At 48.1% G+C, this 20,941-nt stretch overlaps 1 protein-coding gene across 4 annotated transcripts; it reads left to right on the top strand.

Moving 5' to 3' along the window:
* Nucleotides 1-1,272: 1,272 nt before the first annotated feature.
* On the top strand, nucleotides 1,273-15,661 carry SCAND3 (SCAN domain containing 3). 4 transcript variants are annotated; one of them, XM_082750758.1, is made up of 5 exons: nucleotides 1,273-1,385; nucleotides 1,535-1,997; nucleotides 10,357-10,507; nucleotides 11,000-12,477; nucleotides 13,523-15,661. In XM_082750758.1, exons 2-5 carry the CDS (start codon nucleotides 1,578-1,580, stop codon nucleotides 15,437-15,439), a joined length of 3,966 nt encoding a protein of 1,321 aa, XP_082606884.1. In that variant the 5' UTR covers nucleotides 1,273-1,385; nucleotides 1,535-1,577; the 3' UTR covers nucleotides 15,440-15,661. The 4 variants fall into 4 exon arrangements, 3 of the variants coding, with proteins under 3 accessions (XP_082606884.1, XP_082606885.1, XP_082606886.1); XM_082750759.1 differs by having other exon boundaries at nucleotides 1,299-1,327; nucleotides 1,472-1,997; XR_014308029.1 differs by lacking the exons at nucleotides 1,273-1,385; nucleotides 10,357-10,507 and having other exon boundaries at nucleotides 1,575-1,997.
* The last annotated feature ends 5,280 nt before the right edge of the window (nucleotides 15,662-20,941 follow it).

The raw sequence follows: 20,941 nt of genomic DNA, 5'->3' as shown, positions 1-20,941 counted from the left end.
CTAGAGCACAGAAGCAAAAATCTTATATATAGTTTCACTGGGTTTAGGGACTCACTCAAGACCATTTACAGAATCCAAGGGCAAGAATTTTTAATTTAGAGATTTCCAAAAGAAATGTCCTGACTCTTCAAAGCCTCTTGAATCAGAAATGCCAACATGTGTCATCGGAGGGGACCGAGCAGAAGGAAAGAATGGCGAGGGGGAGCCATCCAGCCACTCAGCAAAGCCTCCTGGGCTGTGTGGTTCACTGAGGCTGATAACCAGGCCGGGGGCCGGCTGGGTGGGGAGGGGGGAGAGGAACCAGGACCCGCACCGCGGAGCTGCGGGGGCTCCCGGGGCCCCCAGGCCTCCCGCGCCGGGCGCCCGCCCAGCCCTTCTCCAGCCGCGCCGTGGCGCGCACCTGCCGTGGCTGCGGAGCGCGCGGGCCCAGGGAGCACGCGGCGGGCGGGAGGTCTCCGCGCTCCCGGGCGGGGACTCGCCGTCGCCGGGGGAAGCGCCCCGCTGCGGGTCGGCGGCCGCCCGCGGGGAGACGGAGCGACGACCGCCCGCGTCTCCGCTCCTTCTGCAGCCCCGCGGGCGGCGCCTGCGGAGGGGGCGGGCGCAGCCCGCAAGTCGTGGCCGTGGCGTGCGCCGCAGCGCTGCCCGGGGAGCCCAGAGCGGCCGCGAGCGCGCGGGTGGCGCGGCGGAGGGCGGGGCGCCGGCTCGCCCCAGCGCTGGCTCCGGGGCGCGGCGACGACCACCGAGAGCTCGCACCGCCCCGAGTCCTAGAGCGGACCGGAAGTGCGCGCCGGCCGGCGGGGTCGTGCGGGCGGCGGCGGGCGCGTCCGGGAGCCCGCGGGCGGGGAGGCTGGCCCTGGGCCCGCGCTCCTCCGAGGCGGGAGCCGCGGCTGCGGGGAGAGCGCGGCTGTGCGAGCGGCCGCCGGGGTCGGCTCCGGAGCGCCTTGTCCGCGCGGTGGCCGCCCGGCTCCGGGGCGCAGGCGTCATGAGGCCCGCAGCGGCCGCGGGCCCGTCGGGTTGCGGCGTGGCCGGCCCCGGGGCCCGCAGCTCGCCGTCGGGTGCTCGCCGCTTCCGGCCCGCGCGGGGCTGGGATTCCCGCCGCAGGGACTCGCTCCGGTGACTGCCCAGCGCTGTCACGGACTCGAGTCCTCGCGCTCCGCGGCCGCCGTCGGCCTGTGCTCACCGAAACGTGCCGGACGGGCGCGGGGGCGGCGCGCGCCTGCCGGGACCCCGCGTGCGGTGGGACCCGGTGCGGTGAGACCCGGTGCGGTGAGACCCGGGTGCGGTGAGACACCGGGTGCGGTGAGACCCCGGGGCGGTGAGACCCCGCGTGCGGTGAGACCCGGGGCGGTGAGACCCCGGGGCGGTGAGACCCCGCGTGCGCACCCGTGGAACCCCGGTGCGGTGAGACCTCGGGGCGGTGAGACCCCGCGTGCGGTGAGACCCGGTGCGGTGAGACCCCGCGTGCGGTGAGACCCGGTGCGGTGAGACCCCGGGGCGGTGAGACCCCGCGTGCGGTGAGACCCGGTGCGGTGAGACCCCGGGGCGGTGAGCTGCCCGCTGTGCTGCGAGGTCTCGGGATGGCCACGGCCTCCGGGGTTCTCCCGGGCCTGGCTGGCCGGGCTGCGGCGGAGCGTGGGGAGATTATCAGAGTGAAGGTTAAAGAGGAGCACCACGTGTGGGATCAGGAGTCCTGCCTGCACGAGAATGTGACTCTCACCCGGGAGCTCTGCCGCCTGCGCTTCCGGCAGTTCTGCTACCAGGAGACCCCGGGGCCCCGCGAGGCGCTGAGCCGGCTGCGGGAGCTCTGCCGACGCTGGCTGCGGCCCGAGACGCACAGCAAGGAGCAGATCGTGGAGCTGCTGGTGCTGGAGCAGTTCCTGACCATCCTGCCCGAGGAGCTGCAGGCCTGGGTGCGGGAGCAGCAGCCGGAGAGCGGGGAGCAGGCGGTGGCGGCGCTGGAGGACCTGGAGCGGGAGCTGGACGAGCCTCGACAGCAGGTGAGAGATGGCCGGGCCCCAGCTTCCCCGCAGAGTTGGAGTGTGCGGGTCCAAGGGGGAGTCGCGTGGTCAGCTTCACTCAGATGGGTGCATTATCCTGCTCACTGGTGCTGAGGAATACATTGGCCCTTGTGGGTAACAGTGTCGATGTAAGTGATAGCTGATCCAGATATGTAACCAGACCCGAACCCTGATCTACTGCTTACCAGTAGGCAGTGTATTTTTAGTGACTGTGAGCTTTAATCTCTTATAGTGAGCTCTTATGGTGCCCACGCCCTAGCTGTATATGAAAACGAAGCAGTAAAAGAATGTGAGGAATACCCTCTAGGAGAGACAAGTAGAGAAGCAGCCAAATGTAATAGAATTGTCCAGAAACGGTGAATGAGGAGATTTGGGTTCCATAATAGGTTCCATAGTAAGGAGCGGTGTCACCTTGGACCTGTCACACCTTCTCTGGGCTTCAGTGTGTTCATCAGTACAACAGAGAGACTCATGGCATCATTTTTTAGATACTTCCCAGTACGTGGAGTAGTTATCATACGAAGTGTGTTGAACTCAGTGTTTGGTCTTTCCCCATCACACTAGAGGTTATTTCTAAGAGAATATGCCTTCCTTTTAGGACCGTAATCATAGACCATTATGGGTATTGCCAGACCCTCGGACGTGTCTCTAGTGATACTGTCCATGCACTGATCTGAGCCCTTGGAAGGTGAACATTTCATGTGCACAGTCGGAAGCGCTACAGTTCACTTCTCCGAAATGCAAACCTTTCATACGAGACCAACACATGGGAACATGAGTCCATGTGATGAAGACGTCGTGCTGACTAGTACACGAATTTTATCAGCAAGTGCATGTTTTGGGCCGCTGGGTAAGAGCACCTGAAGATAGTGGAATGCAGCCCATTGTGAAGGCCAAAAGCACCATGCCAAGGGCCCACTGTCTTCCACACCCTTCCTCTGGGCTCTCACAGCTGTACTCTCGGTTTCAGAAATGCTTATTTGCATGGTTCCCTCCCGTCTTCCTGCATTTTTTGTTAAACTTTTTTGTGTTCCAGAAAATGAGCAGGCACGGGGGTTTACAGGTGCCTCAGGAGGGTGTTGGTGATACAATTTCTGCTAGTGAGCGTAACGGAAGAAAAGCTTAACCGCAGGAAAGCTCAAAATTACAAAGCGCTTTGAAAAGAAAAGGGAAAAACCCGTGACATTGATCGTGCATGCAGGTGGCATAAAGGAGTCAGAGGCAGTGCTGGGAAGATAAGGGCAGTCACCTCGCTGGAACAAAGAAGGCCTTAGCAGTTGATGAAGACCTTAAGAAAAGACCTTTAAAAAAGCTGGAACTCCTGCAGAAGTGCCTTCATCTGGAAGAAGCAGTGTCTGTTCTGTGACTTCAGGAACCACCATGCCTTCTGCCACGTTAAGCTCTCGGTGCGGCTGTGAGTGCATGTGGGAGACGTGTAGACGGTTCCCCGGTATTAAGAAAGTTGACTGATGAAGAAGGCTGTACCCAAGATGAGATTTTTAACTGTAATGAAACCAGTCTCTCTTGGAAGTGGATTCCCTCGAGAGCCTGTGTCCCGAAGGAAGAAACGCACTGTTGAGGGCTGAAGGCCACAGAGACCAGCTGGTGTGATGTTGGGTTCAAACGCCGGTGGGGTTGTAAAGCTGAAGCTGGCCGTGAGCACACTGCCCGCGCACGAGCTTTGAAAGGAGTCGCGAAGACGAGCCTCCTGTAGCCGTAGCAAGAGAGGCTGCCTGACAGTGTAGATACTTAGGGTCTTCCAGGTGATGTTTTGTAGATGGTTTAAAAAAGTAACTACAAGAGGAAAAAAAAATTATGTTTCAAAATTCTTTTGATTCAGGAAATTATAAGCCATCCAAGCCATCCTCCAACAAATCCTGAGCTTTCTTCAAATATTAAAATTCTCTTTTCCCTTCCTAATACAACTTTGGTACTCTAGCCCCTTGATCAGGGTGTGAGCTCAGCCTTGAAGGCTTATTGCTTAAAGAGAATATTCAAGATGTTTCTTGCACCTACAAGGGGGTGAAATGCATACACAGTTTTTTCATTCTGGAATCAGTTCAACATTAAACTTGCCCTTGAGATTATTGGAGAGGTTTGGAATGACATCACAAAAGCCTGCTTGCTTGCAGGGTAGCATGAAGTTCTCCCTGATTCAGTTCGTGATTCCAGAGGCCGTGAGCCTTCTCAAGAGCTGTGAGCTTCCCAAGAGCTTTCCCAAAGCAAAGCACAGCTGTGTCGCTCTGGCGGAGGCTACTCATCTGATGAGTGAAGGTACGGGGTGCTGCGGCGGTCCCATGCGGAAGCCCTTGTTCTGTGGGGGCTGCCGCGCTGGTCACGGGCCACAAAAGGGAGGTGTGGAAGTCGTTCGTGGCTCCGTCACTTTCTGCTTCCGGCGATGGAGCGGGCGTGGCAGCTGGCCAAGGACAATGCAGATCACACGGGCTTCGCACTTCTGTGCAAGCTCTGATTTGGAGCCATAGGAGCTGTGGTTTATGAACGACAGAAAATGTTTAAGCAGCACAGACTGGGTATCTGCTTGTCAGTCAGTGCCCGAGACGTGAAAACAAGGCAACGAGCCAGGACTGTTTCTGTGTATCTTCTGAAATCAGCACATTTGGCAAATGAGCAAAGGCTTCCCCAGTTGGACATCCGAAAGCCGTGTCTCTGCCCCCGCTGCACGCTGTCCCCGCACCTCTTTCCGACACGGTAGCTTCCCCTTCGTCAGGCAAAGTCCTGCAGGAAATGTAGCCATTCTTTACAATGTCTTTTCGACTATGTTTTTAATGCTTTTATTTTTACTAGGATTACTATCATTGTACAGGTGCTCTGGTGACAAAGTTGTCTAGATGTTCAGTGGTCTGTCCGGCAACTTTATTTTCTCCATAAACCTTGTTATTTTCTGTGCAGCTTTGCAGAATGCATGTTTTCTCGTGCGTTCACATATTCTGCGGTAGATGCCTGTCTAAGCAGTCTCTTACCTGTAGCCTGCATATCTTCTCCCTTTGTTTCAAATAAGCCATATTGGTTTTTCCTGTAAGATGGCCTGTTACTGTAGAATTTTCCTCTTTTCGCTTTGTTGAAAAGTGTAGCCATGGTAGGCCTTGGTGCTCGGTCAGTTCTGGGTAATGTTCACATTTGGTTAACTTCATACGATTCAGGATTATAGGTATCTCCCTACTCTTACAGAATATTGCATTTGCATACATGTTTTTCATTTTTCTTGTTCCTGTGTGATTTCTGGAGGAGAGGGAAATGTCACTGTTGCAGGCATGTTTGGCTGCCGGCTGGACACAGGTGTCCCTGCTTCAGAAGGTTTCTCTCTGCTCCATTGACGCCACTTGATTTTACAAAACTTGCATTAGCACAGGAATGGCTCCTTTTCACAAAAATGAAAATCCTCTTTGGATTTCTTCTGGTGAGAAAACAGGAGCGAATGCAGTCCTTTCAGAGGCGAAGCGGCCCTGGGCGAGCTGACAAAGCGGAGGGACTGTTGTGTGCCATTTTGCTTACGGGACTTCCCATAGGAGCGCTCTGCTCTCTGTCCTCCCCTCTGCCCTCCTTAAGACACAGTGATTCTGCCCATGGCAGCAGTGTCCCTTCCTAAATGCTTTTCTGGATTTCCTTGTACTTGAGTTGGCTGTGCTGCTTAGCTCTGGCCGAGGGTGGGGGGGGGGCGGGGAATAAGCATGTATTCTGGGAGTTTCTGGGAAGTCTTTTACTTTTCTTATAAAATGTGGCAGATGTGTTCAGTTCTGTATTTTCCCACTTCTGTTTTAAACATAAATGGGGCATCTGGAGCCATCTCAGAAACTTCTTCTTCAGTTGATGAATTTTGAGAGACTAGGATGACAATATTAGAAACAAAAGTGTTTCTATTCATGGTGATTGCTGATGAATATAAAGTTGTAATCTGTACATTTTAAAGCATAACATCTCACTAGCTGATGTCTGAATGTTGATATGGACTATGTTAGCATAGTTCCTAACGTTGTTCCTATGTTAGCATAGGAAATGATGAGATACCACTAATAACTAGTAAAGTGAATGTAATGTTATATAAAAATTTTATATGTATCTTTACACTGTAGCATTGAAAATCTCAGCACAAGGTCAGACGTCCATGAAAGCATCAATTCCAAACAGTAAGATCCCCCAGCCTTACGTTTTCCCTCTGCCGGATCCAGACGGACTGCATGTAGAAACCTCGTATCTGAGTGTATGACGTACTGCAAATCAGTAAGCAAAAGGACACGTGCCCCGATTAAAAAATCAACAAAATACTCGAATATGCATTGCACAAAAAAAGGATAACTAGCCAGTAAAAGTGTAAAGCAATGATTCAATCTTACTAATCAGAAAAATGCAAATTAAAACAACGTGTGGTACCACTTTATTCCAACCAGCTTGGATTAAAAGTGCTGATGTGACCAAATTTTGGTAAGGACGTTGAGCCACTTTCCGAATGCTTATGTCCTGGTAGGATAAGTTGTTTTGATCACTTTGGAAATACCTACCGCGTCTAACCATGTTCTGACCTAACAAACCTAGTCCCAGGTATGTGTCTACAAGAGACACTTTCGAAGACATGTAAAATAATGGTCGTAGCAGCATCATTATAATTGCCAGAGACTCTGAACAACTGAAATGATTACTAGAAATGGGACGGGGGACGTAGTTACAGTGTGTTTGTACCGTCGGATACTATACAACTGTGAAAATAAATGGACGGCTACGTTCGACAGTGTGGATTCGCTTCACAAACATGATGTTGAACAAAGTGCAGAAAGCAAAATGCGTCTGTGGGGATCCGTGTCAGAGTAGGACTGACTTTGGGGGGAGAGGGTGTGGCACAGGTAGCCTTCCGAGAGGCTGATTGTGTTCTAGGTGGTTTACTTTGTGGTAGATCATCCAGCTCTACGCTTATGAGCTCTCTGTTTTCCTAAGCATGTAATACTCCAACTAAAAACTGTATTAATTACGAGGTGGCTGAACAGCCGACCCCTGACCTCTGGGTGCTGAGGTCAAGCCCCGTGTGGGCCCGCGCGGAGTGTACAGGCTGCCGGAGAGTCTCCCTCTGCCCCTCCCCCATCACGTGCGTGCGCTCCTTCTCTGAAATAAATCTTTAAAAATTGTATTAATTTAAAGATTTTTATCCCATCGTGATGTCTCCTGTACGATGGTCTAGGGTATTTGACTAAATGCACACTTTTAGTTTCATGGGTCATGTGACTGAGGAATTCTTTTTGTAAAGGGAAGACCTGGGGAGGGAAATGTTCAGAATTAACCGAGTTTGCAGATGCCCCCCCAAAGGAGGAGCTGGCTTTTCCTTCGGTTTTGCAGGTGAGGTGCAGAGCGTGGGTAACACACCGGTGTACGGCAGAGCGCGGATTGGTGAGGTCCCCACACAGGGCTCCGTTCCGATAGAGCGGATGTTGTCTTTGTTTTGGCCTCAAGAACATTTGGTGAGGCAGCCTGTGGATGCTTGCGTCGATCGCACTGGGGCTTCCGCAAGGCTGTTGTGCGAGAAAGCAGGCTTGGCAGGAACGTGCGGTGGACGTTCAGGCCGCCCCCGCTGAAAGGAGCCCACCCCGAGAGGCCGAGCGGCGTGTTCTGTGTTCTTGTCACTGTGAGGTCTATGAGGTAAATACAAACGAGAGTTTCTCTGCTTAGGGAGATGACAGCTTGCTTTTTTTTTTTTTTTTTTAAAGTAACTTTCATTCTTGCTCTGTTTTATTTTTTTTAAAGACTTTTATTTATTTGTGTGAGAGAGAGAGTGAGCGAATGAGCACACACATGCACAAGCAGGGGGAACAGCAGGCAGAGGGAGAAGCAGGCTGCACGCTGAGCAGGGAGCCTATGTGGGACTCGATCCCAGGTCCCTGGGATCATGACCTGAGCTGAAGGCAGATGCTTAACTGACTGAGCCCGCAAGGTGTCCCCAAAAATGGCTTCTTATGGGAGTGGGGGTGGAGTAGTATAGGAGCAAGACTTCTCTGAATATATATTTTGATTTTAACCATAGCATGTGTTTTAAATATTTAATAAGCAATGTTACATTCAAAATGATTAAACAAACACAGAAACAGATACACTCAACTGTGTATCAAATTAATAACTAACAGCAAAACAGTAACTCAGGGGACTTGGGCACTGTGTTCTGACTATGTGCTCTTAGTGCAGTACTGTGCGTGGGCACAGAAAGCCCCAGAGTGATTTTGTAGGGGTGTCGTTGGGAGTCTTCTACAACACAAAGCACTGTAATTCTGAAACTTCTGTGCTTATTGTAGGTCACAGTAAATAAGTAGATGCAAGCAGTGGATTGAACTGGGTGGTTTTTGTTTCACTGTGGGAGAAGAATATGTTAAAATGGAGTATGGAAAGCTGAAGTGTGGTGTTGAAATGGAATTGAATTCATGATAACCTACATATGCCCTTAACCGCTCTGTCCGCAGCAGGGCCGGGAGGGGGTGGTGCACCGGAACAGTGAGCCCTGCTGCTGCTCAGCCTGTTACCAGCACTGTTGCTCAGAAATGAATCGAGCCTCCTTGGGGAGACAGTTGAAACTATATCCAGGACCGGGGAAATGCCGTGTGGCCCGTATGTGTGTTGTTCTGGAAAGCACAGATGTGCTGGAAACAGGAGTGGGGTCATGTGCCAAGGATGCAGGACCCTGATGAGCGGGACATGGGGAGCTGAGTGGGAGACAATTTAAGGTCAACGCGAGTGAGGATGCAGTGGGCCACAAAGTAAGTCTGCACCGATGTTTAAGATGAGAGTCAGGGCACCTGGGCGGCTCTGTTGGGTAAGCGTCCAACTCGTGCTTTTGGCTCAGGCCATGACTGACCTTAGGGTCATGAGACGAAGGCCTCCCCCCTGCCCCCCACAGGCTCTGCTCTGAGCATGGAGCCTGCCGAAGGTTCTCCCTCCCTCTCCCCTGCCCCATGCAGTGCGCACGCCTGCTCTCCCTCCCTGACAGAGAGAGACAGACAGACAGACAGAAACCTCTTTATCGAAGATTGCTAGCTAGTAAATGTAGAAGGAATTGTAAAGGCAGCAGTCACCATTTTGCAACCCCCAGTATAAAAATGGACCAGAATTACCAGAGAATGCTAAAACCGTTGGGGAATAGCTATTTACATAGTTCTACACTATGACCCCACAGCTGACTTACTGATTACAGTGGGAGACGTGAATGGATAGAGCTGGAGGCCACTACCTGAGCTAAGTGACCAAGGTCCCCATTATCCATAATGCAGTAACTCGACGGTGTGCACACATGACACGCTGCAGCAGCACACAGCACTTACCTAGTATTCTCCCGGAAATCGCCCACCAGAGTCCACGTGCGAAGGAAGAGTAAGACAGATCCCTAATGTGGAGATTCTGTGACATAACTGGCTCTGACTTTTCAAAAATTGAATGTCATAAAAAGGCAGGAAACTATTTTAGATTAAAAGAACCAAAAGATACAATAACCAAAAACAATATATAAATATTGCTTCACAGAGTTAAAAAAACCATAAAATGTATTTTGGGGACCGTTATGGAAATTTATTTACAAACCATATATGAGATGATTAGTGTAAGGAGAAGATAATGTTTTCTTTTTCACCCAACCCAGTGATCCAAAATGATTGGCTTCTTTCCCCATCCGTACGCTGGGGTAGTGTTTTCCACATTTATTCTAAAACAACTGGCAGATTCCTTTTTGGGTTGAATAGCTCATCAGTAACTCTTAGGTAACTTGCATAGCCTCACCTCAAATATTTATTTATTTATTTATTTATTTATTTTTTTTTTTTTTTTTTAAAGATTTTATTTATTTATTTGACAGAGAGAAATCACAAGTAGGCAGAGAGGCAGGCAGAGAGAGAGAGAGAGGAGGAAGCAGGCTCCCTGCTGAGCAGAGAGCCCGATGCGGGACTCGATCCCAGGACCCTGAGATCATGACCTGAGCCGAAGGCAGCGGCTTAACCACTGAGCCACCCAGGCGCCCCCAAATATTTATTTTTAATCGCGCACACTGAAATCCATTTACAGCTCGCTTTCAATCATCGCGATTTGGGGAGGATTCCTTCCGTGAGTTTCTGTTGTCACCCCCCAACAGAAACCACCGGGATGAGGAGCAGCTTCTGTCCAGTGGGGACGGTTGCTGTTGTATAGCTCTGGCTTTGTCAGTCCCAGGATTTTTCTCTCTTCTTGTTCCTTCTTTGATTCCTCTTAAGAATCCAGTGAAGACTTTTTTCTTCTTATGTTCTATTTCAGTAGAAGAATGTTCCGAGGTTTGTGCAGTGATCACATATATTAATTTCCAGATGTACTTGTTTGTCCTCAGGCCCCACAGAGCACAGATGGGCCAGAAATTCCTGTGGAGGAAATGACTCCTACGGAGACTGCGAAGGAGTCCTTTGGTGCCCGGCTCCAGCGCGTCGAAGACGGAATGGAATGTGACTCTCCAGAGCCACACCAGTCACCGCAGGACAGTGGTGAGGAGCTCCCTACTCAGCGGGGAGTCTGCTTCTCTCTCTGCCCCTCTCCCGGCTCTTGCGGGCTCGCTCTCTCTCTCTTTTTCTCCCATTCAAATAAATAAATCTTTTAAAAATCCATTGCTGTATTGCTGAGGCTTTTCTAGCAAAAAAAAAAAAAAAAAGTCTTTTTTTGTTAGTAAATAAATAACATCAATTTACTTCTTATTTTACATAAAACAGTGCTTTACTTCAGGCTAATCCCAGGTACTGCTCTGGAAAATCACATCGTGGCTTTCTGCTCTTGACTCTGTCACAACTGTCTGTTCCTGGCAGGGGTTCCTCATTTACCTTCTGTTCCTCCAAGGCTGGACTCCAACCAAAACCGCATTCCCCCTACTTTTCTGCTTGTAGCCTCTCTCTCTTCCCCAGACTCTAGTGGCTACTTGGGCAGTATATATATTTCAAATTATATTCCCAAGTATTCTAACAGGTTTTTTCTTTATATTGTAGGGTCATTCTTGTGGCTTTCCATGATGTCTCAAAGCATGGGTGATGATAACCCCAGTCGTTTAGACACTAATGAACCAGAAATCGAACCAGAAAACATGAGAGAGAAGTTCTTCAGAAGCTTAGCAGTGTTACTGGAAAACAAAAGTAATAATACCAAGATATTTTCTAAAGCAAAGTACTGTCAGTTAATAAGGGAAGTGAAAGAGGCAAAAGCGAAGTCCAGAAAGGAATCTGTAGACTACCGCCGCTTAGCTAGATTTGATGTGGTCCTCGCACAAGGAAATGAGAAGCTGATTGAGGCCGCAAATGGGGAAACAGACAAGGTGCGGTATTACTTACACAGCGAGGAGTTATTTGGCATTCTGCACGATACCCATCTCCGCACTGGACACGGCGGGCGCACCCGCATGGAGAAAGAGCTACAAGCGAAATACGGGAACGTCACAAAGGAAGTCATAATGCTATACCTGACACTCTGCGGAGCGTGCCGGCAGAAGAACGCGAAACTCAAGAAAGTTCTCACATCTAAGCCAATGAAGGAAGTGAATTCGAGATGCCAAGTGGATCTTATAGACATGCAGTTGAATCCCGATGGGGAGTATAAATTTATTATGCATTATCAAGACCTTCGTACAAAGTTGAGTTTCTTGCGGCCACTAAAATCTAAAAAGCCTAAGGAAGTTGCACATGCTCTTTTAGATATTTTTACAATTATTGGAGCACCCAGTGTCCTACAGTCTGACAATGGGAGGGAATTTTCAAGCCAGGTTGTCAGTGAACTCAGTAATATTTGGCCGGAATTAAAAATTGTCCATGGGAAGCCTCTACCCTGTCAAAGCCAAAGTTCTGTGAATCAAACTAACGAGGATATCCAAACTAGGATTCTCTCCCGGATGCAAACTCACCAGTCATCACACTGGGCTGAATTTTTGTGGTTCATTCAGATGACCCAGAATCAGCCCTATCACCGAGGCATGCAGCAGACTCCACGTGAAGGCAGCTGGAGCTCTGAAGCTAAACTAGGCCTGTGTCATTCCCAGTTACCCGAAGACCTTCCTGCTAGCCTGAGTCCAGAAAACGGATCCGAACAAAGTGCGGCAGGAGCACAGCGTGAAGAGAACATGGAGACTGGCACGGACAGCAGTGACCTTGAAGAACATCTTTCTGCTCCTCCCACCGGGGCCATGAGGAAGCCTCCCGAAAACAGACTAAGATTCGTACCCTGTGTGGAGTGTGAGAAGGAGTGCTCGGGGGCTCATCGTTGCGTATCGTGTGATGAAAGCGTCCGTGCGGTCTGCGGAGCGCCCCACCAGCAGGACCCCGAGGGCTGTCATCACAGAGTGACGTGCAGCCTCTGCTGCGAGACCACGACACTGAAAAGGAAGCATGACGAGACCCAGAGAAGTTTGACCGGTCAGCCCTTCAAGATGCGGAAGCCATCAGAGACACCATTTCCCTCAGACGACGTCGGAGATTGGGTAAGAGTCCGAGGACCTGCAGCAGATCAGGGCAGGGAAGAGCTTCGTTACCGCCCCTGTGCCCGCAGGGGAGGGTGTTTGGGCACGGCCGGAGACGCTGAAGCCCACGTGGCCGACTTGATTTTGTTTTCTCCAGAGAGAGAAACCCCATTACTGTTAGGGCGCCAGCCCCTCAGTGCCTTTTTGCAGGTTGGAAGTTATGACCTTGAATCCTGCGCTGTATGTTGTCTGGGGTTATAATAGTATCTCTCTACTCTTTCTGGTGTCAGGCATTTCCTGGGGGGCGGGTAGGAAAGCTAAGGGTGCGTTTCCCCAGGAGGATGAATGTGGGAAGAGTGGGACTGGACTTGACTTCGTTGTAGTGAGTTTGGGTGGGGAGGGAGGCTAGGAAAGGGCAAGTGAAGAAGTATTTAGGGGGAGGGGTGATCAGTTTGATAGTGAGGAATCATATGAGACAGGAGATTGTGAGATGTTTGTGTTGAGAAAAGCTGTTTACAGATTTAAATGGAGAGCGTGAGATAAGGCCAAAGAGATGTGTGTGAAATCAGCAGGTTTTATAAAGTAGAGTTACTGTGTGTGGAGTTTAGAGTTTCCAGATATGGAGGCTAGCCATGATTTGGGCCCGTGGTGCCTGGAGTGTGATCTTCATACCAGCTCTGGTCTGCAGACGGTTTCTCCTAGTTCAGAGTGGTAAGTACATTACGGAGGAGTTAGAACAATTCGACGTTGCTGTAGCACCCAGGCAGGTGATTCCTGAACTCGTGATTTTGAATAGAACACGGGTGGGTTTGGGGGTCACTGAACTCTTGGAGCCAGTCCTCATGCTGGGAGATGCACAAGGTCAGGCACCGTGACAGCATGTGATGTCTGATGGCCAGTCTGTCTGCCGTAACTTGGGATCATGTAAACCTTTATTTACCTTCGTAACTTAATTTTAAAACCATTTTTAAGTTTTTAATCAAGCCTAGTTTTTAATCTGTAGTTTGTTACCAGAAAAAGGAGGAAAGTAAAATTTGTATTATTTATTTTTAATCCTAATTTCCAGATGGCGAAACAAGCCTCACTGGACTTTTTTGTCAAGAAAAAACACACCTTTTCTGAATATAGCAGCCGTAGTAAGAGAAATGGTAACAATGGAAGTCGCCCAGAGCAGGGGAAAACCAGAAGAGTTCACACAAGTTTCACTCGGAAGTATGACCCCTCGTACATTGAGTTCGGGTTTGTAGCTGTAATCGATGGTGCAGTGCTGAAGCCACAGTGTATTATTTGTGGAGATATCCTTGCCAATGAAGCCATGAAACCATCCAAGCTGAAGCGGCACTTGTATTCAAAACATAAAGAGATAAGTTCACAACCGAAAGAATTCTTTGAGAGAAAGAGTAGTGAATTAAAGAGCCAGCCGAAGCCGGTGCTGAATGTTTCTCACATAAACATCAGTGCTCTGCGGGCATCCTACAAGGTGGCGCTCCCAGTGGCCAAGTCCAAGACGCCGTACACGATCGCGGAGACGCTGGTGAAAGACTGCATCAGAGAGGTCTGCCTGGAGATGCTGGGGGAGTCCGCAGCCCAGAAGGTGGCCCAGGTGCCGCTTTCCAACGACACCATAGCCCGGCGCGTGCAGGAGCTGGCGAGCGACATGGAGGACCAGCTTGTAGAGCAAATAAAAGAAGCAAAGTACTTTTCGTTGCAGCTCGATGAATGCAGAGACGCTGCTAACACGGTCATTCTTCTGGTGTATGTGCGGTTCGAACATGATGATGATATAAAGGAAGAATTCTTCTTTTCAGCCTCTTTACCGACAAACACGACTAGCACGGAGCTGTACGAAGCTGTGAAGAATTACGTTGTCAACAAGTGTGGTCTGGAGTTCAGGTTTTGTGTGGGGGTGTGTTCTGATGGCGCAGCCTCCATGACAGGGCCGTGCTCCGAGGTGGTGACCCAAATCAAGGAGCTGGCCCCAGAGTGCAAAATAACACATTGCTTCATTCATCGAGAAAGTCTGGCCATGAGAAAGGTGTCAGCGGAGCTAAACAGTGTGCTCACTGACACGGTAAAAATCGTGAATTATGTCAAGTCTAACGCGTTCAATTCCAGACTGTTCTCTCTGTTGTGTGACAACATGGAAGCTGACCACAAGCAGCTGTTGCTGCACGCCGAGATGCGGTGGTTGTCTCGGGGAAAGGTTCTGTCGAGAATGTTTGAAATACGAAATGAACTCTTAGTGTTTCTGCAAAGCAAGAAGCCAGTTTGGTCCCAGCTTTTTAGAGATGTGAATTGGACAGCCAGACTTGCTTATTTATCTGATATATTCAGTATTTTTAATGATCTTAATGTTTCCATGCAAGGGAAGAATGCAACCTGTTTTTCAATGGCTGACAAGATTGAAGGGCAAAAACAGAAGTTAGAAGCCTGGAAACACAGAGTTTCTGCAGGTTGTTACGACATGTTCCATAATTTAACAACAGTAATCCAGGAAGTAGGTAATGACCTTGATGTTGTCCGTCTGCGGAAAGTGATCAGTGAACATCTTACGAATCTGTTGGATTGTTTGGAATTGTATTTTCCTTCAAAAGAAGATCCGCGTGTGGGAAACTCGTGGATCCAAAATCCATTTCTTCCACCAAAAGATAATTTAAATTTAACTGTAACCCTCCAGGATAACTTGTTGAAGCTGGCTACTGATGAAGGATTGAAAACGAATTTTGAAAATACAGCATCGCTTGCTTCATTTTGGATAAAAGTTAAAAATGAGTATCCTGAACTTGCTGAGGTTGCTTTAAAATGCCTCCTTCTGTTCCCCTCAACATCCCTCTGCGAGACTGGGTTCTCTACTCTAAGCGTTATTAAAACAAAACACAGGAACAGTTTAAATATCCATTATCCCCTGAGAGTAGCGTTGTCATCAATCCAGCCGAGGTTAGACAAATTAACAAGCAAGAAGCAAGCTCACTTATCCCATTAAGAACTTGAAGGTGTCCAGGAAGATCACGCACCTACACATCACAGAACAGGAAAAGCTACGATTAAAATAACAGTTCTCTGTATAAATTGTCTATATGTACACTTTCAGTTAAATGTATAGTTTTTATAATTTTTTATTCTTTCTTACATTTGTTATATTTATTAAAATGTAACTTTAAATCTCTTGCTTCTCCTATTAAAAAATTTGGTCCTGTCTTTCGTACGCCTTTGTCACTGTTGTGTTTCCTCGGGGTATTCAGATTGTAGGACAGCTTCAGGCTGGCAGTGATTTCTTCGAGATGGTGTCTCAGCCTACTGACGGGAAGGGAACTCGGGGCTGGAATCAGACTCGGAATGCCAGGGTCGGGGCCGGGGGGTGGGCGGGCTTGTGCAGCTGGTCCTGGGGGAAGCTGACGTGAAGGTTCCTCCGTAGGTGTGCGCTTAGTGTGGCTGAGGTGGGGAAGCACTTCCTCGTCACGGTGTCATGGCTTTGGACTCAGTGTTGGTTCGTTCCGATTTCGTCACAGTTGGGGAGCGGGCCACAGTGAGGAGCTGAGGTCGGGTAAGGATCTCTAGACTTGGCTTGAGCCGATCGCTGTGAGGTTTTGTGGGACAAAGCCAGGTACTGGCTCTGCTGTAATGACCTCCGCCGCGCGGAGACGGTCCTGGATATGCCACACACCTGCACTCGCTCGGAAAGCAGAATTGCTTTCCCTCTACGTTTCTTTTTTAGGAATATTTGTCTTTCCTCCATTTCTTCCTCCACGCGTCTAATTGTCTTACTGCACATTTTTTTCTTCAACGTCTTCTGAGCTATAGTTTACATGAAGACGTGAACTTGACGACTGGTGATGCCGTAAGTCAGAGGTAAGACGTTTTCCTGCCTGGAGTCTGCTGGTTCGGCAGTGAGTTCCTGTGTCCGTGGACACGTGTGTGCGTATTCCCATGCGCATGTGTGACTTTGGTGTTTGTCCCATTTATCAGGACGGGCGCGTTGCTCTAAAATTGTATTTATAGTCATTGATGTGTAGCAGGATGTCGTGTCGAGTACCCCCTATTCCAAAGAATGGTTGGCACGCTTCGACCCAGAAGCCTCCTGCCTCTCTCGCAAGCAGAGCGCACAGACACACCTCCCAGTGTCAGAAACCACTTGTAAGTGACGCCTTCAGGAAGAGGCACTTGCATTCCACCTCCAGACTGGGTGCTAGTCTAGCCAGGGGATGTGCTCACCGGCTCTGTGACCACGCGAGCAGGAGGAAGAAGCTGGAGAGAGGTGTTTCGACCTGCAGGAGATTGGCCCACGGCCCCACAGTTTGGCACAAAGATGGGTCAGGTGACATCAAGGAAGGTAGGTCTGAGTCCTCTGCTAGTGTTCCAGCCCGGAAGACGGTCCTCCGGCCAGGAGAGCTCGCCCGCAAAGGCTGCTGACTTTATAGCTGCTGGGACGTGAAGGAGGGGAAGCTGAAGGTAAATGATCCTCTAGACACACTTGTGGGCAAAGCCCCCACGGACGCCTGAGAAAGTCTCTCACGTTCCCCATAAGAAAGCTAGAATTCCAGGGTTTGATCATATTTACACTTCGTGCGCGCGTGCGTGTTCACACTGACACCTTCAGCCGAACCCCGGCCTCGTCGCGGGCTTTGTCATGAGCAGGGCTGAGTTTGGGGAAAGCAGGTTACAAGAGGGATGTGCAGTGACAGCTCAGCATCACCGAGTAATAGCTTGCAGGAGGGCTTTCCTGGTGTTGACCAAGATAGAGTATTCTGAACGCTCAGAAACTATGGAGTTCGGTAATACATATTTTTAATTATAGGCCTTACTACAAATAAGAGCTTTGTTTTTTGTTTATTTGCTTGAGAGAGATCAGCAGCGGGGCCGGGCAGGGTGGGGAGGGAGAGTCCTAAGCAGAGTCAGCCAAGCGCAGAGCCTGATGCAGGGCTCAACCTCACAACCCCGAGGTCATGACCTGAGCCAGAACCAAGAGTCAGACGCTCAACCGACTGAGCCACCCAGACACCCCTGCATTAGAAATTATGACGATGAAATAAAAACCTATTTGCTGGTTCAAAGAACATACTATGTGCTTTGTGTTCTCATATACTTAAGTTGAATTTACTACCAGTTTATATTGTTGGTTATTATTGATACAATTATGATTTTAGTTAATTAAGCCTTGGGTTCATTAAAAAATATAAAAGGGAAAGAGCCTCAGGCCATTATGGACTGTATTTTTTTTTCCTAAGATTTTATTTATTTGACACACAGATCACAAGTAAGCAGAGCGACAGGGAAGCAGGCTCCCCAGTGGGCAGAGAGCAGAGAGCCCGATGCGGGGCTCAATCCCAGGACCCCGAGATCACGACCCAAGCCGAAGGCAGAGGCTCAACCCTCTGAGCCACCCGGTACCCCGGACTGCATGATTTTTAAGAGTGTGATTATAATTACAATGTGCTTTACCTTAGTAAACACTATTTTCGACTGAAATCTCTTTTGCATCTCTAGGAGGGCAAATTTCCCAAATTGCCATTTTCCAGTCTGAAAAATCTTCTCTCATAGTTAATGTAAGGAACCAAAAGTGAACCTGGCAATTCACAGACCTATACCCCTGGGGCTAATAATACATTATATGTTAATAAAAAAAATTTTTTAAAGTGATGCTGAAGACAGGATGAAAAGATTTTAAAAATGAAAAATTGTGAAAGAATTGATGTTATGAAGGAAAGACCAGGAAATTTCAACATCTGTTTATGAGAAGATAGTAGAGAGAATAGTCAGTCTTTGAAGAGATGAAGCATAAGAATATTCTGGAATTGAGAAAGGACCATGCCCCCCCCCCCCCAAATCAAGCTACACAATGAGCCGAAAGCAAGATAAATAAAACTAGGTTTATACACAGACCCATCATAGTGGGAAAATAGATTAAAAGACATTTAAAAATAACAAATAGAAGTGACTCATGGTAGGTTTTTCAAAAGCTATAACAACAACCAGAAAAAGTTGAAAAACATTTTTAAAGAGCTGAGAAAAAATAACTTTCAACCGAATATAGATGAAACCTACTGCTCACTGTGTTCAAGAATGACAGAGGAATAGAAATACTTCACAAATCTTACAAGAGACAGATACCAACAGACTTTCCCTAAAACTACTAAGGACGTAATTAAGAAAGAATGAAAGTATGAAGGAAAAACTAAGTTCAACAGGAATGATAAGCAAAGAAAACAATAAACACCTGGGAAATCTAGATAAACATTTATGGTGAAATAATGTTACTAATACTGTGTGATTATTGGGGTTAAAACACCAGGAGGGAACTTAAAACACTAAACAACAAGTAAGTTGGGCAGAGCAGGGTGAAAAGAACTTTTTAAAAGGATAATTTAAACTATAAGGAACAAACCCAATTTTCTTTAACTTATATCCAACAAATGCGATTTTTTAGTGACAAGATATTTCATTGAAAGTCCTAATGGCAATTACTATGAATGTCTTTGAATTTGATAGGAGAGCTTCTTGCTCATCTGAGCAAAGGAACTATACAGAAATTCAAATTCATGATGACAAGATGCAGAGTAGGCATATATCTAACCTAACCTAATCCGACTTTAACCTATCTGGTAAGTGCTTTTCATACCTATGTAGTAATTGGCGCATTAATATATCCCGATCTTTCTTCACAATAAAGAAGAGTGACTTTTTATGATCAAAAGCACTGAATCAACCCTCATCTTTTGTTTAAACATTTTTATTTAAATTCAGTTAATTAACATATAACTTATTATTGGTTTCAGAGGTACAGGTCTATGATTCATCAATCTTTTTTTTTTTTAAGATTTTATTTATTTATTTGACAGACAGAGATCACAAGCAGGCAGAGAGGCAGGCAGAGAGAGAGAGAGGAGGAAGCAGGCTCCCTGCAGAGCAGAGAGCCTGATGCAGGACTTGATCCCAAGACCCTGAGATCATGACCTGAGCCGAAGGCAGCGGCTTAACCCACTGAGCCACCCAGGTGCCCCTGATTCATCCATCTTATACAATACCCAGTGCTCATTACATCACATGCTCTCCCTCTGTCCATCACCCAGGGACTCCATCCCTGTACTCCCCCCACCCCCGCCCTGCCAGCAACCCTCAGTTTGTTTCCTATGATTAAGAGTCTCTTACGGTTTATCTCCCTCTCTGGTTTTATCTTGTTTTATTTTTTCCTCCCTTCCCCTATGATCCTCTGTTTTGTTTCTGAAATTCCACGTATGAGTGAGATCATATGGTAATTGTCTTTCTCTGATTGACTTATTTCACTTAGCATAACACCCTCTAGTTCCATCCACGTCATTGCATTTTTTGATGGCTGCATAGTGTTCCATTGTGTGTATGTATGTGTGTATATATGTATGTGTGTGTATATTTATATACCACACCTGCTTTATCCATTCATCTGTTGATGGACATCTAGGTTCTTTCCATAGTTTGGCTATTGTGGACATTGCTGCTACAAACATTTGGGTGCGCGTGTCCCTTCAGATCACTACATTTGTATCTTTGGGGTAAACCCATAGTAGTGCAATTGCTGGGTTGCAGGGTAGCTCTATTTTTTAATGTCTTCAGGAACCTCCATATTGTTTTCCAGAGTGGCTGCACTAGCTTGCATTCCCATCAACAGTGTAGGGGGGTTCCCCTTTCTCTGCATCCTCACCAATGTCTGTGGCAATTTGTTAATTTGAGCCATTCTTACTGGTGTGAGGTGGGATCTCATTGTGGTTTTGATTTGTATTTCCCTGATGCCGAGTGATGTTGAGCATTTTTTCATGTTGTCTGCTGGCCATTTGGTTGTCTTCTTTGGAGAAGTGTCTGTTCATGTCTTCTGCCATTTCTTTTTTTTTTTTTTTTTAAAGATTTTATTTATTTATTTGAAAGACGGAGATCACAAGTAGGCAGAGAGGCAGGCAGAGAGAGAGAGAGAGGGAAGCAGGCTTCCTGCGGAGCAGGGAGCCCGATGCGGGGCTCGATCCCAGGACCCTGAGATCATGACCCGAGCCAAAGGCAGCAGCCCAAACCACTGAGCCACCCAGGCGCCCCTCTTCTGCCATTTCTTGATTGGATTATTTATTCTTTGGGTGTTGAGTTTGAGAAGTTCTTTATAGATTTTGTATACTAGCCCTTTATCTGACATGTCATTTGCAAATATCTTCTCCCATTTTGTCAGTTGTCTTTTGGTTTTGTCAACTGCTCCTTCACTGTGCAAAAGCTGCTTACCTTGATGAAGTCCCAGTAGTTCATTTTGCCTTTGCTTCCCTTGTCTTTGGAGATGTGTCTAGCAAGAAGTTGCTGCGGCTGAGGTTAAAGAGGTCGCTGCTTATGTTCTTCTCTAGGAGTTTGATGGATTCTAGTCTCAAATTGAGGTCTTTCATCCATTTTGAGTCTTTTTGTGTGTGTGGTGTAAGGAAATGGTCCAGTTTCATTCTTCTGCATGTGGCTGTCCAATTTTCCCCACACCATTTGTTGA

This window comes from Mustela nivalis (assembly GCF_964662115.1).
Source record: "Mustela nivalis genome assembly, contig: HAP1_SCAFFOLD_1817, whole genome shotgun sequence".
NCBI lineage: Eukaryota > Metazoa > Chordata > Mammalia > Carnivora > Mustelidae > Mustela > Mustela nivalis.
This window is presented reverse-complemented; position numbering and strand designations above follow the sequence as displayed.